At 65.8% G+C, this 13,858-nt stretch overlaps 2 protein-coding genes across 2 annotated transcripts in view; both read right to left on the bottom strand.

Annotated features, from left to right (window-relative positions):
- LOC120747926 (ryanodine receptor 1-like) overlaps window positions 1–6,459 on the bottom strand; it is a gene marked incomplete at its 3' end in the record, with an annotated part of 33,724 nt that extends 27,265 nt beyond the window's left edge. The window contains exons 1-9 of the mRNA XM_040053986.2: window positions 6,134–6,459; window positions 3,681–3,800; window positions 3,145–3,249; window positions 1,406–1,480; window positions 1,234–1,312; window positions 1,021–1,133; window positions 295–388; window positions 106–199; window positions 1–22 (exon numbers count right to left, since the gene is read on the bottom strand). Coding sequence (XP_039909920.1) covers window positions 1–22; window positions 106–199; window positions 295–388; window positions 1,021–1,133; window positions 1,234–1,312; window positions 1,406–1,480; window positions 3,145–3,249; window positions 3,681–3,800; window positions 6,134–6,178 — 747 coding nt within the window. The remainder of the gene's footprint in view (window positions 23–105; window positions 200–294; window positions 389–1,020; window positions 1,134–1,233; window positions 1,313–1,405; window positions 1,481–3,144; window positions 3,250–3,680; window positions 3,801–6,133) is intronic.
- Window positions 6,460–12,141: 5,682 nt separating this feature from the next.
- LOC120747927 (5'-3' exonuclease PLD3-like) lies at window positions 12,142–13,442 on the bottom strand. The gene is made up of 3 exons (XM_040053987.1): window positions 12,987–13,442; window positions 12,487–12,586; window positions 12,142–12,401 (listed from the first exon to the last, which is right to left on the bottom strand). The coding sequence occupies exons 1-3, from the start codon at window positions 13,191–13,193 to the stop codon at window positions 12,208–12,210; spliced, it is 501 nt and encodes a 166-aa protein (XP_039909921.1). The 5' UTR covers window positions 13,194–13,442; the 3' UTR covers window positions 12,142–12,207.
- Window positions 13,443–13,858: the final 416 nt, after the last annotated feature.

Genomic DNA, 13,858 nt, shown 5'->3' on the forward strand with positions numbered 1-13,858 from the left:
GCCCTCGTAGTTGACAACGCTGCTGGGGGGTGACAAGGGGGGGTTCAGCGAGTTGGGGACCCCCCCCCTGAGTGTCCCCCCCACCCCAAATGCGGGGTCCCCCACCTGCGCTCCTCGCCCTGCTCGGGGGCCGTGGGGGTCAGGCACTCGTCCATGTGGCCGTGGAACAGGCGCATGACGTGGCCGCCGGTGACGTAACCTGAGGGGACATTTTGGGGACAGGGGAGGGGCCAGGGTGTTGGGGACACCCCGAGGGACGCCCCCCACCCAAATCCGGGGTCCCCCGGGGGTCACCTTCCTCGCAGCCCGAGCAGATGGGGTTCATGTTCCACAGCGTCTGCATGAAGGAGGCGTCGACCTGGAGCTCCCCCGAGGCCGTGGAGAGGTGCTGGGACACGGGGGGACACGGGGGGACACGGGTGGGACACGGGGGGACACGGGTGGGACACGGCCCCCCATCGTGCCAGGGTCACCCCATGTCGAGATCCCCCAATTTCGGGGTCACCCCAGCCACAAACTGGGGGTGGGGCGTGTCCCGGTTTTATATTGAGGGTCTCCCATTTTGGGGGTCCCTCCCCAAAACTGAGGTTTCCCCCCAAAACTGGGATCCCAAATTTCAGGATGCATGGAAGGAGGCATTGACCTGGAGCTCCTCAGAGGCCTTGTCCCCAGGTGTCCCCACATGTCCCCAGGTGTCCCCAGTGTCCCCATACCAGGTATCTCTCTGAGGACACGCTGACCAGGATCAGGTCAGGGGGTTTGGGGGATCCCCAGGTGTCCCCAGGTGTCCCCAGATGTCCCCAGCTGTCCCCCGGTGTCCCCCAGGTGTCCCCACATGTCCCCAGGTGTCCCCAGGTGTCCCCATACCAGGTATCTCTCTGAGGACACGCTGACCAGGATCAGGTCAGGGGGTTTGGGGGATCCCCAGGTGTCCCCCAGATGTCCCCAGGTGTCCCCCAGGTGTCCCCACATGTCCCCAGGTGTCCCCAGTGTCCCCAGGTGTCCCCAGTGTCCCCATACCAGGTATCTCTCTGAGGACACGCTGACCAGGATCAGGTCGTCGCCCACCCGAACCTTCTCTCCCTCCGAGCGCTGCTTGGACGCCGGGTGCATCGTCCACCAGCACGCCTCTCCTGGGGGTCACCCCCAAAATCAGCACCCCAAAACCGCCAGGTCACCCCCAAACTGAGGGGGGGACCCCGGGAACCTCGGGGCTCCCCCCAGTTTTTTCACCTGCTGCGTCCTTCTGCAGCCCCACGTCGAAGGCCAGTTTGTCGGTGACCGAGCGGGAGGTGGTCAGGCAGCTCAGGTACTGGGGGGGCACGCGGTTATTGGGGGGGTCCCCAAAACTCCCCGAGCTCCCCCCAAACCCCTCACAGCCCCCCCCCAAGCCCCCCAAACTCACCATGCCGCTGTGCGAGTGTCTCAGCAGGATGGCGTGGCCGTAGAGCAGCGTCCGGTGACCCCCACCCTGAGAGGACTTGGGGGGCACGGGGGGGGTCAAGGAGGGGACCCCAGAATCCCCTGACCCCTCCTGCACCCCTCAAAAAAACCCTGAACCCCATTAAAAAAACCCAAAACAGTGGGCTCCATGTCTCAGACACAGCCCCGTGTGCATTGCACCCCCTTGTTTTGGGGTACCCCCTTGCTTTGGGGGTACCCCCTTGTTTTGAGGTCTCCTCTGTGTTGAGGTCTCCTGTGTGTTGCACCCCTTTGTTTTGGAGTCCCCTCTTGTTTTGGGGTCCCCCATGTTGGGGTCTCCTGTGCGTTGCATCCCCTTGTTTTGGGGTGCACCGTGCCTTGGACCCCTCCCTCGTTTTGGGGTCCCCCTCATGGTGGAATCCCCCTGTATCGGGGGCTCCTCTGATTTTGGGGTCCCCAATTTCAGGGTGCCGCTCCCCATTTTGGGGTGTCCCCCATCGTGCCAGGGTCACCTCATGTCGAGATCCCCAATTTCGGGGTCACCCCATCCGAGTCCCCACAAATTTGGGGGGGTTCCCAGGTTCGGGATCTTAATATCGAGGGTCTCCCATTTTGGGGGTCCCCCCAATATTGAGGCTTCCCCCCGAAATTGGGATCCCAAATTTCATTTTGGGATCCCCTTAATATTGAGGGGCTCCTATTTTGGGGGCCGCTTAATATTGAGGTTTCCCCCCAAAACTGGGATCCCAAAATTGGGGTCCCCGATTTTGGGGTCCCCAAATCGGTTTGGGGTCCCCTCACTGGGGGTCCCCCCCATGCTCCTCCCGCCCCCCTCACACTTTTGGGGTCCATGCGGATTTTGGGGGGCTGTGGATGGATGGGAACGGGGGTGGGGGGCACACCCGGACACCTGGGTCCATGCGGGGGGGGTGCAGGGTGGGCAGAGCCCCCCAAAATTTGGGGGGGGGTGTTGGTGAGGAGGAGGATGAGGAGGAGGAGGAGGCGTGATGAAGGTGAGGATGAGGATTTGGGGGTTCAGGGGGGTCACTGCACCACGGTGGCACCTACCCACTTATCCAGATCGACCCCCTGGGTGGGCGGGGGGAGAGAAGAGGGGGGGTCACGGGGGGCTGCGACCCCCCAAAAACACCAGGGACCCCCAAACCCCCCCAGGGACCCTAAAAACTGCCCCAGAGACCCAAAAAACTCCTCCAGGAACCCTAAAAATTCCTCCAAGAACCCCAAAAACTCCTCCAGGGACCCCCAACCCCCCCCCCAGGACCCTAAAAAATGCCCCAGGGACCCCAACTTCCCCCTCAAGAACCCCAAAAACTCCTCCAGGAACCCCAAATCCCTTCTTAAGGACCTTAAACTACCTCTGGGTCCCGCCCAAAACCCCCTCAGGGACCCAAGAAATTCCCCCAAGGACCCCAGAAACTTCTCCAGGAATCCCCAAAATTTCTCCAGATACCCCCAAAAACTCCTTCAGGAACCCCCAAAACCCCCTCAGGGACCCCAAAAACTCCTCCAGGGACCCCAAAAACTCCCCCAAGCGCCCCCAAAACTCCTCCAGGACCCCCAAATCCCCTCCTGAGCACCTCAAACCACCGCTGGTGCCCCCCCGACCCCCGCGGGACCCCCCGAGGGCCCCCCCGACCCCCGCGGGCCCCCCCCGAAGGCGGGGCGGGGACCCCAGCCCCAGGGTGGGGACCCCAGCCCCACCTCGCTGCCGATCTCGGAGCTGTTGGCCAGCATCTCCTGCAGCGCCCGCACCGACAGCGACTGCTCCAGCACGAAGCAGCACACGGCCAGGTCCGGGGGGACGTTCTGGGGGGACAGCGGGGGGTCAGGGGGCACGGGGGGACCCCCCCTCACCCTCGGGACCACCCCTGCCGTCCCCCCCCGCGGCACCCATCTCTGGCTGTGCCCCCCTTTGTGGGCTGGAGGGGGAAACTGAGGCACGGACCCCTCCCCATGTCCTGGGGGGGGGGTCCCAGGGGTGTTACGGGGATCTCTGGAGCGCTATGGGGGATCCCTCAGCCCCCCCAAAACCCCCAGACCCGGGGGTCTCCCGGGGTCGTGCAGCCTCTCAGGCCCTTCCTCTGAATTTTGGGGGTCTCCCCAGGCCCGGGAGGGGTCTCCCCAGGCCCGGGGGGTCTCCCCAGGCCCGGGAGGGGTCTCCCCAAACTCGGGGGTCTCCCCAGGCCCGGGAGGGGTCTCCCCAAACTCGGGGGTCTCCCCAGGCCCGGGGGTCTCACCTGTGCGTTGGAGGTGGGCTCCAGGGAGCACAGGCGGTTCCCGAAGCCCTCCACCGACAGGCAGAGCTTGAGCTGCTCCTTCAGCAGCGTGGTGGTGCACTGCAGGACCACCTCGTCATCCTGGGGGCAAAAACGGGGTGTCAGCACCCCAAAACATCCACCGGAGCCACAAAACATCCACCAGAACCCCAAAACATCCACCAGAACCCCAAAACATCCACCAGAGCCACGAAACATCCACCAGAACCCCGAAACATCCACCAGAACCCCAAAACATCCACCAGAGCCACAAAACATCCACCAGAACCCCAAAATATCCACCAGAACCCCAAAATATCCACCAGAGCCACAAAACATCCACCAGAACCCCAAAATATCCACCAGAACCCCAAAATATCCACCAGAGCCACAAAACATCCACCAGAACCCCAAAATATCCACCAGAACCCCAAAAAATCCACCGGAACCCCAAAATATCCACCAGAACCCCAAAACATCCACCAGAGCCACAAAATATCCACCAGAACCCCAAAACATCCACCAGAGCCACAAAACATCCACCAGAACCCCAAAACATCCACCAGAACCCCAAAACATCCACCAGAGCCACAAAACATCCACCAGAACCCCAAAATATCCACCAGAGCCACAAAACATCCACCAGAGCCACAAAACATCCACCGGAACCCCAAAACATCCACCAGAGCCCCAAAACATCCACCAGAACCCCAAAACATCCACCAGAGCCCCAAAACATCCACCAGAACCCCAAAACATCCACTGGAGGCACAAAATATCCACCGGAACCCCAAAATATCCCCATTATGGCCCCATGGGACCCTCAGGGGTGCAGTGGCACTGCAGGACCCCCTGGGTGCCCCCCAAATTTTAATAGGGAGGTTCAAGACCCCCTGGGTGCCCCCCAAATTTTAATGGGGGGTTCAAGACCCCCTGGGTGCCCCCCAAACTTTATTGGGGGGGTCAGGACCCCCTGGGTGCCCCCGTCCCCCCCCAAGGACCGTGGCCCCCCTTCCCCCCTCCCCCACCTGCTCCCGTCACTCGGGGCCCCCCCGAATTTGGGGGGGGGGGGCGGATTCCACCCGCGGGCCGGGGATGCCATGGGGGGGGGAGGGGCTGCCCCGTGACTCAGTTTCCCCCTCCCGAAAATCCCCTGCCCAAATCTGCCGAGCTCAGCATTTCCCATGACCCCCCCAAGGTCACCCCTGTGCCCCCTCCCCTCAATTCCCCCCCTCCCCCGGTCCCATTTTGAGGCCAAACTGGGAGAAACTGGGACAGAGCAACTGGGACGCCCCTCCCCCGACCCCCCCACCCCCCCCCCGGGGGATCTGGTGTCGCCCCTCCCCCCCCCAGCAGCTGCTCCCCCTCCCCCCCTCCCCCCCCGTGTTGCTTTTTTGGGAGCCCGGGACAGGTGGGGGGAGGGGTGGGGTGACCCCCCCCTTCCCAGTGCTCCTCCCAGTCCATCCCAGTATCTCCCAGTATCCCCCCAGTGTCCCCGGTTTCCCTCCCCAGTAGCTCCCAGTTCCCCCAGTATCTCCTCCCAGTTCCCCCGGTTTCCTCTCCCAGTCCCCCAAATTTCTTCTCCCAGTATCCCCCAGTATCCCCCAGTATCTCCCAGTATCCCCCCAGTATCCCCCAGTATCCCCCAGTATCCCCCAGTATCCCCCAGTATCTCCCAGTATCTCCCAGCATCCCCCAGTATCCCCCAGTATCTCCGAGTATCCCCCAGTATCTCCCAGCATCCCCCGTATCTCCCAGTATCCCCCAGTATCTCCCAGTATGCCCCAGTATCTCCCAGTTTCCCTTCCAAAGACCCCCAGTATCCCCTCCCAGTTCTCCCAGTTTCCCCTCCCGATCCTCGCTTTTATCCTCTCCCAGTATCTCCCAGTACGTCCCAGTATTTCCCAGTATCCCCCAATTCCTCCCACCTTCCCTCCCAGTTTTCCCACTCCCAACTCCCCAGTTCTCCCAGTTTCCCCCCATCCCCTCTCCCAGTCCCTCCCAGTCCCTCAACTCCCGCTCCAGTTTCCCTCCCAGCGCTCCCAGTTTCCCTCCCAGTTTCCCCCCCAGTGCTCCCAGTTTCCCTCCCAGTTCCCTCCCAGTTTCCCCCCCAGCGCTCCCCGTTCCCCCCCAGTGCTCCCAGTTCCCTCCCAGTTTCCCCCCCAGCGCTCCCAGTTCCCCTCCCAGCGCTCCCAGTTCCCCCCAGTGCTCCCAGTTCCCCCCAGTGCTCCCAGTTTCCCTCCCAATTCCCTCCCAGTTTCCCCCCCAGTGCTCCCAGTTTCCCCCCCAGCGCTCCCAGTTCCCCCCCAGTGCTCCCAGTTTCCCTCCCAGTGCTCCCAGTTTCCCTCCCAGTGCTCCCAGTTCCCTCCCAGCGCTCCCAGTTCGCTCCCAGTTTCCCCCCCAGCGCTCCCCGTTCCCCCCAGTCCCGCACTCACCGTGCGCAGGAACTGCACATCGTCCTCTCCTTCCCCCTCAGCCATGGCCGCAGCCTCGGGACCCCCGCCGGGGTTTTGGGGGGCTCCTGGGGGGCTCTTGGGGGGTCCCCGGTGAGGTTTGGGGGTCCTCGAACGGGCTCAAGGGAGCCCCGGGGGGGGGTTGGGGAGTCCCGGGAGGTTTTTGGGGGGTCCCGGGGGGGTTTTTGGGGGGTCCTTGGTGGCGGTCGGGGGTCCCAGGCGGGCTCTGGGGGTCCCGTCCCCCCCTTCCTCGGGTGCTCCCCCCGCGGGTGTCACCGATCGTTGTCCCCCCCCGGCTGTCGCGACGGCTGCCGGTGACACCTGCGGCCCCTCCCCCCGTGACGCGAGGGGGAGGCTCCGGGGAGGGGACGGGGGGGGCGGGAGACCAGGGACCCCCCTCGTCACCTGGAGGGGGAAACTGAGGCACGGGATCCCCTGCCAATGTCACCTGGAGGGGGAAACTGAGGCACGGGATCCCCCTCGTCACCTGGAGGGGGAAACTGAGGCACGGGATCCCCCCTCGTCACCTGGAGGATCCTGGAGGGGGAAACTGAGGCACGGGATCGGCCCTTGTCACCTGGAGGGGGAAACTGAGGCACGGGATCCCCTGCCAATGTCACCTGGAGGGGGAAACTGAGGCACGGGACCCCCCTCGTCACCTGGAGGGGGAAACTGAGGCACGGGACCCCCCTCGTCACCTGGAGGGGGAAACTGAGGCACGGGATCCCCCCTCGTCACCTGGAGGGGGAAACTGAGGCACGGGATCGCCTGCCAATGTCACCCAGAGGGTCCTGGAGGGGGAAACTGAGGCACGGACCTTCTCAATCCTCCCTCGGGGTCCCCCCCAACATTGGGGGCCGCGGCCCTGGGGTGCCTCTGGTGCTTTAAGAGGAGGGGTCCGCACACTACAGCCCAGTACAGCCCGGTGTTTTTCGGAGGAGTGATTTTAGGAGCGATCCCCGATCCTCCTCGGGGTGGAATTTGAGGGTGTCTCAGGCTCACCGTGACAATCCAGGTTGTGGAGATCTCAGAGCAGCATCCCCAAAGTTCTCCACAGGCTCTCCCAGAGCTTCTCGGCATGAAGAGTCCAAACCCCTCGGAGCACCCCAAACCCCTCGCTGCACCCCTGAATCCCTCAGCATCACCGAGACCCCTTAGTGATGCTCCAAAACCCCCCAGGCAACCCAGACCTCCCCTTTTCCCCCTCACATCTACCACCCTTTCTCCCCGTCAAGTTTCCTGCCCTTTTTTCCCCTCAAGTTTTCTCTCCTTTTTACCCCCATGTTTTGCCCCCCTTCCCCCTCACGTTTCCTGTCCTTTTTCATCTCATGTTTCCCCCACTTTCCCCCTCACGTTTCCTGCCCTTTTTCCCCTCATGTTTCCCGCCCTTTTCCCCCCTCACATTTCCCCCACTTTTCCCCTCACGTTTCCCCCCCCCCCTTTCCCCCTTGATTTAAACCTTAAAATAAAGCCATAAAGAGATTCTCTCTCAATTTAGAGCCCTAAGAGAGTGCTTAAATAGGGTCGTCCCTCAATCCAAACCTAAAACTTATGAAAAAAGGGGGGTATTTCACTCAATTTCACCGTGTAAATTGCAGGAAAATGGAGTTTCCCCTTCAATTTAACATCACAAAATGCTTAATTTCCCAACAGCTTGCGCCCTCACTGTTCCCACCGTTTTTTCTCCCCTCAGGTTTCCCGCCCTTTTTCATCCCCTCACGTTTCCCGCCCTTTTTCCTCCCCTCACGTTTCCCGCCCTTTTTCCTCCCCTCACGTTTTCCCGCCTTTTTCCTCCCCTCACGTTTCCCGCCCTTTTCCCTCCCCTCACGTTTCCCACCCTTTTTCCTCCCCTCACGTTTCCCACCATTTTTCATCCCCTCATGTTTCCCGTCGTTTTTTCCTCCTCACATTTCTCTCCATTTCTCCTTCCCCGGCGTTTACAAAACAGGTTAATTTCGCTTGGAGCGTATCTCCAAGTTTGTATTCACATCCAACACGTTACTGCACTACGTGCTGTAAGTACAGGGCCTCACAGCTCCCTCTGTGGCGGGTGCTAAGTGTCCCAAGGGCGCTGGGGGAGATGTGGGGGTGCCGTGGGGGGTCCCAGGGAAAGTTTTGGGGTCCCAGGAGTGCTATAGGGAGGGTCTTAGGGATGGTTTGGGGGTAGTAGAAGTTGTTATGGGGCTCCTGGAGGTGCTTGGAGTGTTATGGGGGATCCCAGGGGTTATTTAGGGGATCCCTGCAGTGTTATGGGGATCTCTGGAGTGTTATGGGGGGGTCCCAGGGGTTGTTTAGGGGATCCCATGGATATTATGGGGATCACTGCAGTGTTATGGGGGTCCCAGGGGTTGTTTAGGGGATCCCTGCAGTGTTTCGGGTGTCCCGGGGCTGTTTTGGGGTGTCCCGGGATCCCCCCAAACCCTTTTCCCCTCCCTCCCCTTGTGCTGCCCCTCAGCCCAGCCTCAGCCCGCCTCCATCCCACGGGATTTTGTGCTGAATCCCCCAAATTCCCGGAATTCCCCGGGAGCGGCGGGCGGGGGGGCAGGACAAGGACCCCCCTTTGTCCCCAGGGTGCGTGGGGGGGGGATCCCAAAAAGGGGGGGGTCCCCGTGCTGGGTGTGGGGGGACACGGATCCACTGCCAGAGCAGCGGCGGAGCGGGAAGGTGCCGGAGGGGAATGTGGGGTGCGGGCTGGGGGAAAAGGGCTCTGGGGTGGGCTCTGGGGGGCTGCGATGGGGTTTGAGGGGGCAGTGCGGGGATTTGGGGGGGCTGCGATGGGGTTTGAGGGGGCAGTGGGAGGATTTGGGGGGGCTGCGAGGGGGCTTTAGGGGGTGCAATGGGGGTTCGGGGGGCTGTGATGGGATTTGAGGGGCTGTGATGGGGTTTGGGGGCTGTGATGGGATTTGGAGGTGCCATGGGGGTTCGCAGGAGCTGCAATTCGGCTCTGGGGGGATTTGGGGGCTGCAATGGGGGGTCGGGGGTCTCTCTGCCCCACTTCCAGGACACGGATCCACCGATCTCTCCCCCCACCGCTGCTTGTTCCCCTCCCCGAACCCCGAGACCCCCCAGAAGAAGCCATGGAGGTGAGGAGGGGTCTGGAGGGGGACGCGGGGTGGGACAGGGGGCACCGAGGGTGTCCCCCCAATGTCGCTGTGCCCCCTCCCCACGCAGGAGCTGGTGGAGCTGGGCACGGGCTCCGATTTGGGGAGGGGGCTCTCCCTGGCCCGCGACAGCCACGGCCTCTACGTGGCCGAGGCGCCCAAATCCCTGCGGCTGCGCCAAGGTGGGGACACTGGGGGGACACTGGGGGACACTGGGGGACACTGGGAGGCACCGGGGCCACGCTCAGGGCGACACTGCGGGTGGCACGGGTGGGGTGACAATCGGGGGGGGCACTGGGGAGACGCTGAAAGTGAAAGGGTGGCACCGGGGGGTGACATTCAGGGTGATCCTGGGGTGACACGGGGGTCACATTTGGGGTGATCCTGGGGTGACACGGGGGGTGACACTCGGTGTGATCCTGGGGTGACACTCGCGGTGATCCTGGGGTCACACAGGGGTGACACTGGGGGTGATGCTGGGGTGATATTCGGGGTGACGCTGGGGCAGTGGCGCTCATTGCCGGGGACGCTCCAGGGACGCTCGGGGTGCTCGGCGCGGGGGGCGACGCGGGGTGACCCCGGCGGTGACAGGCTGTCCCTCGGCGTGTCCCCGCAGGTGACCGCGTCCTGGGCGCCAGGTTCTCCTTCGAGGGAGCGTCCCCCGAGGCCGTGGGGCGGCTGCTGGCGGGGGCGGGCGGCTGCCGCGTCTCGCTGCACCTGCGGCGACGGAGCCCCGGGAGCCCCGAGGGACAGCGGGACGGCGTGGGCAGGCTGGTGCGGCCCGGGGGGACCGGGAACCTGCGCATGGGCGGTGGTTCCTGTGGCTATGGGGTGGGTTTGGGGGTGTTTGGGGGGGCCCTATGGATGGGGGGTGGTTCCTATAGATGTGGGATGAGTTTGGGGGTGTTTGGTGGGCCCCGTGGGTACGGGATGGGTTTGGGGGTCCCCAGGCACAGGCGATGGGTTCCGGGGTGCGGGGGTCCCCTGGTCCCGTGGCTCCCACATCCCCCCTTGCCCCCCAGACCGTCCCGACGCCCGCGGCCTCCAAGAAGCCGCCCGCAGCGCCGGTCCCGCCCGCCGCCGCCCCGGTGTCGGTGGAGCTGGCCCTTCCCAAGCTCCCGAAGCTGCCCAAGCCCCGCGGAGCTCCCGGCGCTCCCCCGGAGCCCCCGCGGCCCCGCATCACGGTGCGGGAGGCGGCCGCGGCCCGCGCGCCGCTGCCGGAGCCCCCCGAACCCCCGGAGCCGCCCCGGGCCCCCGGCGAGCCCCCGGCCGGCTCCGGGCCCCGCATCCCGGCCGTGGAGGTGGCGGCTCCCAAGGGGTCCCTGGGGCTGAGCCCCCCCCAGATCCGCCCGGGAAAGGGGGGCCCCGCCGCGACCCCCGGTGCCGGGGGGGATGAGGAGGGGGCGGCCCGGGGGGGATTCGCCGCCCTCCGCGTCCCCTCCGTCCCCATCGACGTCCCCAGCGCCGCCGTGGAGCTGGCGCCGGAGCTCGGCGCGGCCGGCCCGGAGCCCCCCGGCGCCAGCCCGGACGCGGGGTCCCGCTTTGCCGAGGGGCTGCGGAAGCTCAGCCGGGAGCTGGAGGCTCCGGCCGTGGAAATCGCCCCCAAGCCCCCCAAATTCCGCCTCCCGCGCCTCGGGCGGGCCCTGGCCAAGCTCCGCGAGGGCGGCGCGACCCCGCCGGCGTCGCCCCCCGGCATCGCCATTCCCGGCGTGGAGCTGGATCTGGGGGCGGTGGGGGACGCCGGGGCCAAGCTGAAGGTCCCCAAAGTGTCCCTGGCGCCGTTCGGCGACACCGAGGACGGTCCCCGCTTCGGCACCGGCGGCTCCGGGGCCGCTCCGGGCTCCCCCCGGCTCCGCGCCCCGCGCTTCGGCATCGGAGCGGCGGCGCTGCCCAAATTCGGGGGCTCCAGCCCCGATCTCCGCCCCGGGGGGGTCCCCAAAGCGCCCCCGAAACGGGGCGGCAGCGCCGAGAGCCTGATCCTGGGCTGGACGGCGCCGGAGCCCGCCGGGAGCCCCCGGGCCAGGCCGAAACCCCGCGGGCCGCCCCGGATCGCCATCCCCGCCGTGGGCTTCGCGCTGCCCGGCCCGGCCCCGCTGCGCCCCGAGGCGCGCAGGGCTCCGGAGCCGCCGGCGCTGAAGGTGCCGGTGCTGGAGCTGGTACCGCCGGGCCTGGACGGCACCTCGGAGCCCCCCGGGCGCCGCTTTGGGGTGAAACTCCCCAGATTCGGGACCGGCTCCTCCGGGAGCGGAGCGGGATCCTCCGCGAGGATGAGGAGGGGAGGCTCCAAGCCCGGCCCCGAGGAAGGGGGGAACCCCCGCGATGGGAACCCCCGGCGCCGCCGGTGGGTGCCCAGGGTGGGCTTCACCCCCGGGGGGGCCTCGCCGGAGCCCCCCAAAGTGGGGAGGATGCGGTTCCCCGATGTCGAGCTCTGCCCCGGGGACCCCCAAATCCCCGGGATCGGGGGGATCTGCTCCCGCTGCGATCCGGGGGGGCTCCGGGGCGAGGGGACCCCCAAATTCCACCTGCCGCAGCTGGTGCTGAGCCCCCAAATCTGCGGCGAGCCGTGAGCCTCCCCCCTCCAGCGTGGGGGGCTTTGGGGAGCCCCCAAACCGGTGACTGAGCTCCCCCAGACCCTTTCTAACTCCGTCCCCCCCAAATTCCTAATCCAGCTCTTTTTTTCGGGGAGGGGGAGCATTGAGGCTTTTCCGCCTATTTTTGGGGTGTTTCTATTAACCAGGGAAGGGGGGCACAAGGGGGATGCCCCCCGCCCCAGCCCCTCACGCTTGCCTTGGACAGAATAAATGTTAATCCCTAAAAAAACCCTGGAGTGTGATGAGGTTTGGGGGGGTCCAGAGATCACGAACCACCTCAGCCACGACAACCACAACGTCCAGAAAACCCATTTCTCTTGTTTTTCCCCCCAAAAAAGCCGCCCGCCGCGGGGTCCCCCCGGTGCTACCGGGGCCCGCAGCGGCTGGCCCAGCTCTGGACGTCGCCGATGTCCACGCTGTACGCGGAGCTCCAGTCCCGCTCGAACACGTCCCGGAGCCGCTCCCGGAACGTCCCCGCTCCTCCCGGCCCGGGCTGCGCCACCACCAGCGCCGAGCCCGCCGTGCGCTCGAAGTAATCCCCGGACCAGTTGGAGGTGCCTGCGGGGGATTGTCGGGGAGTGGAACGGGGGGGACGCACCCCAAAAACTCCGCTCCCCAGGGCCCCCGAGCGCCCGGCGCTCACCCACGTAGGCCGCCTTGTCCGTCACCATGTACTTGTTGTGGTTGACGCGGGCGAAGGGGATGCGGCTCTGAGCGGCGCTGGCCGGCACCAGGAACAGGCGCTGCGGGCGGGAGGGGACTGTCACTGTCACTGTCACCCCCGAGGGGACTGTCACCCCCTGAGGGGACTGTCACTGTCACTGTCACCCCCGAGGGGACTGTCACTGTCACTCTCACTGTCATTGTCACACCCCCGAGGGACTGTCACCCCCTGAGGGGACTGTCACTGTCACCCCCGAGGGGACTGTCACTGTCACACCGCTGAAGGGATTGTCACCCCCTAATGGAATTGTCACCCCCTGGGGGATTGTCACCTCTCAAAGGCACTGCCACCCCCTGATGGAACTGTCACCCCCCGGGGGATTGTCACCCCCCCCAAACGGACTGTCACCCCCTTAAAGTATTGTCACCCTCAAAGTCACCGTCACCCCCCGAAGGCGCCGTCACCCCCCGGTTACCCACCACCTCCACGTGGTACCGCGTGGCGTTGTCGCCGACGGCGGCCAGCGACCTGAGGAAGGGGAACATGGCGGCGCGGCTGTGCCGCCAGCACCCCGCCAGCAGCCGCAGCCGCACGCCGCGCTCCACCACGGCGCGGCGCAGCCGGTCGTCGATGGCCGGCCAGAACCGCTCCGGCCGCGAGAACTCGGTGCCGGGCAGGTAACTCATCACCGCCACATCCACGAACGCCTCGGCGCCGTCGATGACGCCCAGGAGGGCGTCCAGGTCCTGGGTGCGGCCGGCGGCGCAGAGCGCGGGCGGGGAGCTCTGCCGGGAGCGTCACGGTGAGCTCAATCCCGGCACGGGCCAGGAGCTCTGCCGGGAGCGTCACGGTGAGCTCCATCCCCGGCACGGGCCAGGAGCTCTGCCGGGAGCGTCACGGTGAGCTCAATCCCCGGCAAGGGCAGGGAGCGTCACGGTGAGCTCCATCCCCGGCACGGCAGGGAGCGTCACGGTGAGCTCCATCCCCGGCACGGGCCAGGAGCTCTGCCGGGAGCGTCACGGTGAGCTCCACCCCGGCAAGGGCAGGGAGCGTCACGGTGAGCTCCACCCCGGCACGAGCAGGGAGCGTCACGGTGAGCTCCATCCCCGGCACGGGCCAGGAGCTCTGCCGGGAGCGTCACGGTGAGCTCCTCCCCGGCAAGGGCAGGGAGCTCTGCCGGGAGCGTCACGGTGAGCTCCACCCCGGCACGGGCCAGGAGCTCTGCTGGGAGCGTCACAGTGAGCTCCATCCCCGGCACGGCAGGGAGCGTCACGGTGAGCTCCATCCCCGGCACGGCAGGGAGCTCTGCCGGGAGCGTCAAGGTGAGCTCAATCCCAGCACGGCAGCCCTG

This window comes from Hirundo rustica, assembly GCF_015227805.2.
Source record: "Hirundo rustica isolate bHirRus1 chromosome 39 unlocalized genomic scaffold, bHirRus1.pri.v3 SUPER_39_unloc_2, whole genome shotgun sequence".
In the NCBI taxonomy this organism is placed as follows: Eukaryota; Metazoa; Chordata; class Aves; order Passeriformes; family Hirundinidae; genus Hirundo; species Hirundo rustica.

What these genes read in the sequence shown, in the direction of transcription:
- LOC120747927 (XM_040053987.1), bottom strand. Translation starts at nt 13,193, where the DNA reads ATGAGTTACCTGCCCGGCACCGAGTTCTCGCGGCCGGAGCGGTTCTGG. An exon ending in CGCGGTACCACGTGGAGGTG is followed by an intron (nt 12,587 to 12,986) that starts GTGGGTAACCGG and finishes TCCCGCCCGCAG; the next exon opens with CGCCTGTTCCTGGTGCCGGC. An exon ending in GGACAAGGCGGCCTACGTGG is followed by an intron (nt 12,402 to 12,486) that starts GTGAGCGCCGGG and finishes AATCCCCCGCAG; the next exon opens with GCACCTCCAACTGGTCCGGG.